Source organism: Triticum aestivum, chromosome 2B, assembly GCF_018294505.1.
Source record: "Triticum aestivum cultivar Chinese Spring chromosome 2B, IWGSC CS RefSeq v2.1, whole genome shotgun sequence".
Lineage (NCBI taxonomy): Eukaryota > Viridiplantae > Streptophyta > Magnoliopsida > Poales > Poaceae > Triticum > Triticum aestivum.
In genome coordinates, this window is record NC_057798.1 from 273,509 (window position 1) to 281,997 (window position 8,489).

General features: G+C 44.4%; 1 protein-coding gene across 1 annotated transcript; it reads left to right on the plus strand.

Moving 5' to 3' along the window:
* The first annotated feature begins 5,059 nt into the window (after positions 1–5,059).
* Positions 5,060–8,000, plus strand: LOC123039792 (uncharacterized). Its single transcript, XM_044462799.1, has one exon. It carries the CDS (start codon positions 5,292–5,294, stop codon positions 7,998–8,000), a length of 2,709 nt encoding a protein of 902 aa, XP_044318734.1. The 5' UTR covers positions 5,060–5,291.
* Positions 8,001–8,489: the final 489 nt, after the last annotated feature.

Here is an 8,489-nt window from a genome sequence, read left to right on the forward strand (position 1 = left end):
TACGAAAAACTAAACTCCTTCTTCCAAACCCTTGGCATATCACATCACGTGTCATGCCCGCATGCCCATCAACATAATGGCTCAGCTGAACGCAAGCACAGACATATAGGTGAGGTTGGCTTAGCCCTCCTCGCTGGTGCATCCATGCCCCTCAAGTTTTGGGATGAGGCTTTTCTCACTGTCGTTCATATCATCAACATGCTTCCTAGTCGTGTTATCAACAATGAAACTCCACTAGAACGTCTTCTTCACACAAAACCTGACTACAAATCTCTTCGTGTTTTGGATGTGCCTGTTGGCCCAATCTTCGCCCATACAACAAATGCAAGTTTATGTTTCGCTCAAAGCAATGCGTTTTCTTAGGATATAGCGCTCAACACAAAGGTGTCAAATGCCTAGATGTCTCCACCGGTCGCGTCTATATCTCCAGGGATGTCGTTTTTGATGAAACGAAGTTTCCTTTCGCTGACCTCCATCCAAATGCCGGCGCCCTTCTTCGTGAGGAAATTCTACTCCCCCCTCCTAACCTCTCCGGCATTGATCAAGGGGGACTAACTTATGATGATCAACTACTGACACATCCTCTTACTAATGGCACACTTGAGTCTTGTGATGAAACAGGAGAAACCAGGGAGAACAATGAAGAAAACAGTGAAGAAAACGGCGAAGAAATCGCCTCATCCGAACGACATCTCATGTGTCGCGAGACGGGAGGCAGATCCGTCTCGGGATCCGTTCGGCAGGTGCAGCAGATCGGATCCTCCTCGGGATCCGCGGGCGTAGACGCGCCAGTCGCGCCAGGACTCCGTTCCGTGCCGACCGCCTCTGGGCGCGCCACGCGGTCGCCTCCAATCGGTCGAGGCGCGCCTCCAACGCCGCTCCAATCCACGCCTGACACGCGACCCCCTGTGACGGGTCTGGGCGACGCGCGATTCGGCGCCCACCCGCGGTGCTACGCGCGCCGCGCCCTGGTTTGCCCGACCGGGGTGGGGCCAGGAGCAGATGCGGCCATGGCGCCCCACGCCGGTGCTGAATCCAGCGGATGAGACCGGCCGACACGCGCGCGCTCTGAGGCCGATACGCCATCATGCAGCAATGATGAGCTGCCTCCTTCACCGGGATCTTCTGCGGCTCCTGCTGAGAATTCAACGTCGTTTTCTGCCACAGAAGATCCAAGCCCTACAGATTCGGCTGCAGCGGTCAGTGAATCTCTCTCGGGATCGGCAACGGCAACTCCTGTTCAGCCCACAGGATCTTCTGCGGCTAATCTACAAACCACCTCATCACCACGTCACACACGGCTTCAAAAAGGGGTAATACAATCTGTTGATTACAAGCATATAACTAAATATGGCATGATCTGTTCCACAGGCGAACCAGGTGAACCAAACACACTTGAACAAGCTCTTGGTGATGAACGGTGGCAGAAGGCAATGAATGAAGAATTTATTGCACTAAAGAAAAATAATACATGGCATTTGGTTCCTCCACAGCAAGGTAAAAACTTGATTGATTGCAAGTGGGTATTTCGAATCAAAATAAAGTCTGATGGAACTATTGATCGGTACAAAGCTAGATTAGTTGCAAAAGGCTTCAAGCAACGGTATGGTATAGACTACGAAGATACGTTTAGTCCAGTTGTAAAAGCTGCAACTATTCGTCTTGTCCTGTCTATTGCTGTTTCCAGGGGCTGGAGTCTCAGACAACTTGACGTACAGAACACGTTCCTCCATGGTGTTCTGGAAGAGGAAGTGTACATGAAGCAACCTCCTGGGTTAGAAAGTAAAAGGAACCCCTCTCATGTGTGCAAACTTGATAAGGCACTATATGGTCTAAAGCAAGCTCCACGGGCTTGGTATTCTCGTCTTTGTCACAAAATGCAAACTCTTGGCTTTGTTCCTTCAAAGTCTGACACCTCACTGTTTATTTACAACAAATCCAACACATGCATATTTGTCCTCGTATATGTTGATGATATTATTGTGACAAGTTCATCTGATGAAGTAATCACAGGACTGTTGAAAGACTTGGGGGCAGACTTTGCTCTAAGGGATCTTGGAGACTTGCATTATTTCCTTGGAATTGAGGTGAAGAAACACAAGGATGGACTTCATCTCTCTTAGGAAAAGTATGCCACTGACCTAGTAAAGAAGGCTGGTATGCAAGGTTGTAAACCTACACCCACTCCATTATCCAGCTCAAAAAAACTATCTCTTACAGAAGGTACACCCTTGAGTCAAGAAGACAGCATAAAATACAGAAGCTTGGTAGGAGCACTTCAATATCTCACTCTAACCAGACCTGATATTTCTTTTGCTGTCAATAAAGTCTGTCAGTTCCTTCATGCACCCACTACTGTTCATTTGACTGCTGCAAAACGTATAGTAAGATATGTCAAGAATACTTTGAGTGTTGGTCTCAGTTTCAGCAGATCATCTTCTACCCTTGTCAGTGCCACAACAGTTTCTAGGTCAAGTACAGAGGCAGAATACAAGGCGCTAGCAAATGCCACAACTGAAATTATTTGGGTGCAGTCCATGCTTAAGGAACTTGGTGCGAAAAGTAAGCAAGCTCCCTGTTTATGGTGTGACAATCTTGGTGCTACCTATCTGTCTGCCAATCCTGTGTTTCATGCAAGAACAAAACATATTGAGATAGATTTTCATTTTGTCCGAGAAAGGGTTGCTCAAAAACAGCTTGATATTTGGTTTATACACTCCAGAGATCAGATTGCAGATGGATTCACAAAGCCATTGCCAACAAGGAGCTTTGAAGCTTTCAAATATAATCTCAATTTGATGAAGTTGTGATTAAGGGAGGGTGTTAAACATGTCATGTAATGTGCCAATGTGCACCGCACCGCACCTCTTCTGTTGAGTTGTTTTGATATAGATTAGATTGGTAGTTGGGTAGTGGGATTCTCTCTTATCTCTACCTAGTTGTAACCAATTCTATCTCTTGTCTTCCAAGTCTCAATCTTTGTAACAACTCAATGTATGCGCGGTATCAGGGAGGTGCGTCCCTGCTTATTTAACACGAACCCGTCGCCTCCAACGAGGCAAGACGTTTCCGCCATCGCACACTTACGTACTAGTCTATTCATTCAGTCATCATGACTTGAAGAATATAAACAGCCTTGTAAACTTGTTTGTTTGGCCAGAAACAGAAACCCTGCAAATGGACCGACAGTTGCTATTCTTTTCTTTCTAATCTATTTTATTTACAAATGTGTTTTTTAAATGAAATTAACTACTTCAATCTTCAGTTTGGTGACCTACTAGTATATACGTACGTACTAGTATATAGGTGGAGCGAAAATGCGTCAACTTGTCCCATTGCCATCTCAACGTGTTAAAACATCTTTGTTTTAGTCCATGAGTTCTTCCACGTGGCAACTTTTTCTTTTCTTGTGAGCTATAAATAGATGTCAAATATTATCAACCTGAGTTAAGCAACTTATTTACTCCTCTGTCACAAAATAACTGACAGACAAATGGGAACCATACTGTACAGATTTCAGTTTTAACCTATTGATTGATGTTATCATTGGCCTAAGTAAATTAGTTCTGTTTCATCAATCAATCGACTGACAGGGAATATTCATAGTACTGGTGCATTATATCAACATTTTATATATCCTGGTTTTTTTTGTGGCACTCCAATTGAGTAGGGTAGTCTGCCGTGCAGTTTCGCTGTTTCCAACCAATTGATGGTATTTCAAGTGAATTCCAGTCACACCTTTGTATTTGTGGCAGTAAGTATTATTTTTATATATGTTTTTCATGAAAAAGAGAAAAGGAAATCTGTAAGCCCCTCCGGCACACCTTTCGATACTGCTTGGAATCCAGTCCATGGTCTAGGCCCCACCCTGCTTTTCTTTATTCAAAGAAAAAGAAAAAAAAGGAAAGGAGGAAGAAGCAGACAACTCAATCTTTATTCTTTTAAGTAGCTCGAAGCCTCAAGCAAAGCACCATCATAGCTTTGTCCAAAACTAAAGCCAAAGAAAGAACCAACACAGGCAAGACCTGCTCGATCAAATCTTCAGTATCCCCATCCACTAATTCATCCATCATAGCTTCATCTGACATGCATAAGCAATAGATATATGAGCACACAGGATTGTGCCAACCAGCCAACTGATTAAGGTACTATCATCAAAACTATTAAGATTGTTGCTTGCAGTTTCTTTTCTTTCCAAAACCTCATCATTTTTATATTTTAGGGAATCATGCATCGACTAAAAATTACTCTCTTCTGGTAACTAGCAGGTCAGGTGGGAGCTGCAAATTGATTCATCTGGAGGGGAGGTGTGGATCCATCGATGGGTTAGATTTGTGGATCTTCTTGTCTCTGCAAGGCTTTCATTCATTCAAACACTACTAGTCATCATGCCTCGACAGGTATTAATTTGTCTGCGTACAGAACTACAAATGCATGCAATTCTTGCTAGTATTATTACTTTCTTCTACGTTATATATGCAGAGATGGTTGTCTTAATTAGTTGGCTCTTGAATAAAATTGTGATACATTCAAGATTTAGTTACAAGTTCATTAGCTCCAAGGATCAAGCAACGGTAGCTTAATATTAACACACACACACACACACACACACACACAAATAGAGGATGCAACTGTTGCTGAAATTATTTAATCCTGTAAATCTTCAGACTGAATGATGAGCAAAAAAACAAAACTTCAGGGTGAATAATATTACCTCCTAGGAGCCTAGTTAGAAGGGGACGGACCCTCCTCCATCCGCCGTCAGCTTAATTAATTAATTAATTAATTTCTCTTCTCTAGCTCCGTCTCAGAAACAGAAGAAATAGAAACCTACACAAGTCGTGGTCGTGATTTGGCCCCCAACCAAAACACACCATAACAGATTGGTTATGACAATAATAAAAGAAAGTTAGGTGCACCTTATGTATACATGTTGCTAGATGAAAACTGCTAATCGCACCAAAAAGAAAAAAAGAAAACTGCTAATGACAGCGACCTCGACTAATTGCCATCAACTAATGCAGTATATTTATCCGGACACCATCGAAGAAGCGGTGCAGAGAATAATCCCTTATCTAGAGGATACAAGCAGTACTGCACACAAGGCCATCTATTTTAATGGATGGCAAGGGCTGGGTGCTTCCGCGGTGCTTAGAGCCATAGCCAAAGACCCTCCGCCATCTCTGCTGAACAAATTCGACAAGATCGTCCACGTCGATTGCTCGAGGTGGAAAAGCCGACGAGCACTCCAGAGGACAATCGCACAAGAACTCAAGCTTCCTCAGCGGGTAATGGATATGTTTGATAGGCAAGATGAAGAAGATGATTTTAAAGGGGCAGATGAAAGTTCAAGAGCTGAGATACAAGATGTTGGGGCAGAGATCTATCAGGTTGTACAACAACAGAAAAAATTACTGGTCTTCCATAATGGGAGCGGCAACACAAATGACCTGAATGATTTTGGCATTCCTCTGTCAGTGTGGGGTACTCGAGTATTGTGGACATTTCGAGGAGGGCTTCGGCTAAACCCAGGAATTAATGAGAAGGTGGATGAGTCACATCTTTTTCTTTATCGTGAGAGGAGCCCTTTAGGGTGGAATTATTTGTTGCAAAAAGAGGCTAGAGAAATTGCAGGTTACACATATAAGCTTGATGAAGTAGCCGAAGAGTGTTGCTTGTATATGTTGTCACTAAATTCTCAAGGAGGCAATATCATGGACTACGACTGGGCTACCCATGCTTCGAGCTATTGGGTTTGTGATGGGATAATACAGGGAGGTCAGGGTGATGAAGCATGGGAGGTTGCTGCTGCTCTACATAATCAAATATGTATAGAGGATTATTCATCTAATGCACTACCCTCATTTGGTCAGGAACTAGTGACTCCTCGGAAACAGTGGATATTGGCCAGGGACGACTTTGTTGTGCATCCAGAGTCAACGTCCTTTTTCCTTACTGCAGTCGCAAGCCAGTCTGATCATTCATTAAGACACTTACCTTATGACATGTTTCATCAATCGGACAAACTTTGTGTGCTCAAGTTATGCCGCTGCACCTTCAAATTTTCCTCTCCTCCTTTTCATTGTTGCCACAAGTTAAGATTCCTTGGATTAGATAGTTGCCAGGATCTACAACCAGAAGAAGAAAAGAAGCAAGATGGACAAACAACGGATTTTTTTAAGAGCCTATGGGTGATAGACATATGCAATACGGACTGGGATATGCCTGCATCACCAGATATAATAGAAAAGATGGCCGCGAACATTAGGGAGGTACATATAAAGAAAGGAAGGATTTGGTGCCACAATTTTGCATGGCGACAACTGCAGAGCCTTCACAAGCTTCGAGTGATTGATCCTACTTCCCCTTGGCAGACGTGCAAAATGGATGAATTCACAGACATGATGAAGTTGGAGTTCCTCGACCTTTCTGGGAATAGTACAATACAAGTTTTGCCCAGTATGTCAGGTGCAACTAGCCTCAAGACCCTGGTTCTAGATGGTTGTGTTGGTTTGGAGCATGTTGAAGGACTCCCTCCATCACTTGTATCATTCAGCTTTGATGCAGGACCAAGAAAGGATGATTACAAGGAAGCCAAAATAAGCCACATCTCCATGGCTGGTTGTGCAAGATTGTCTGACTTCACATTGTGTGGATCACTTCCAAACCTTGCGGAGCTGGACCTATCTGGCACAAGAGTCAAGACACTTGATCTCACAACTCAGGTGGTGCAGGTCCCACGTCTCCAACACATTATTCTATTGGGATGTATGCAACTTCATGCCATTTTATGGCCAAAAGAGGGTCTGCCAACACTGACAGTGCTGCAGATTGGTTCCTCGGTCTATCCTGTTCAAACAAAACTATATGAAGTGTATGTTACTATAATGGACATAAGGTTTATTCAGTCCTTGGTATTACGAAGCAATGCCCGATTCTGTTGGAAGAGCAATAGGTTCCATCTAAATCTTTGTGTCCCTTGTACCACCAATGTTAAGGGAGAAAGCTATATGAAGGAGAAGATGGGCCCTGGTAATAGTGGGAAAATAATGGGTCCACCTCAACCAAAGTCATTAAACCCCAATACTTGCAGCACCTACATTGATGTCCCTATTGGCAACATAATTATTGATCACGACTACAACAATGGAATGCAGTTTCAGCCATCGGGTTGTCATGTGGAGATTGGTATGGGAGTTAGCAACGCTAGCGTGGAGAGTGTAGAAGCAATCAAGGCTATCATCTTTGCAATGAACCAATCCGAGTCGTTACATGTTCATGACAATTCTTCCATCACCACCACTGCCATCACTGAACACATGGTGTCTAGTTTTGGGAGGAATCTTGACTGGAGACATCTAAAACACTGTCATGTGGTGAGATGCCCCAAGATGCGCACAACCTTCACGACTAACTATGGTGTCTTCCCTTTTACAGAAATAGAGACCTTCTGGGCCGCTGATCTACCGATGGCACACTGCGTTTGGAGCAAAGGAACGACCTGGAGTGGCACAAACACTGTTTGCTTTGCCAAACTGCGGAGCATACACCTATACTCTTGCCCAAGGCTCGAATTTGTGCTTCCGTTATTGTGGGGTATTCAAGGATCATACTTGCACAATTTAGAAAGTCTCCACATTGTCAACTGTGGTGATCTAAAGACGGTGTTCCCTGTTCATCCTGTGCTCAAAGAAAATGTACTTGAGTTCCCAAGGCTGAAGCACATCCATCTGTATGAGCTCTATAAGCTGCAGCATATATGTGAGGTGAAGATGCATGCGCCCAAGCTTGAGAGGGTATGGCTGAGGGGCTGCTGGGGCCTCAGGCGCCTCCCCGCCGTCAACCAAGGTAGCCGTCGCCCCGTCGTGGACTGCGAGCAGGACTGGTGGGAGAAGCTGGAGTGGGACGGGCTGGAGGCTGGGCACGACCCTTGCCTCTTCGAGCGACGCCATTCGTCGCATTACAAGAAGCCTCTGCCCAGAGTTTCAGTGCTTCGGTGAACTGACCGTACTATCCAGGTACATGCACTCTTCATTGTGTTTGCATCTTGCTTCATGCAGGTGTGATAATAGATGGTGATATGTTGTGTAGGTTTGAGGCGTATGGTGTCAAGACCTATGACAGTGGCGGTGGACACTTTGCTGCTTTCCGCTGCCATGACGGTTCAAGCCAATAAATAAACTATGTCATCAACCCAAGAAAGCGAGTAAGAGTGGAACATGGGTGATGCAACCAAGCAAGCAATCATAGCAATCAAGTCAAGCAAGCTAGTAGTGCTAAGATGCAACATACTAGGAAGAATCATGGCAAGCATGTCATTGGTGCAAATAGTGGGCATGAATAATTCACATGTCAACCAAAGTCATTAAACCCCAATACTTGCAGCACCTACATTGATGTCTCTGTTGGCAACATAATTATTGATCACGACTACAACGATGGAATGCAGTTTCAGCCATCGGGCTGCCATGTGGAGATTGGTACGGGAG

Coding starts and splice junctions, on each gene's coding strand:
- LOC123039792 (XM_044462799.1), top strand. CDS start 5,292: ATGGATATGTTTGATAGGCAAGATGAAGAAGATGATTTTAAAGGGGCA.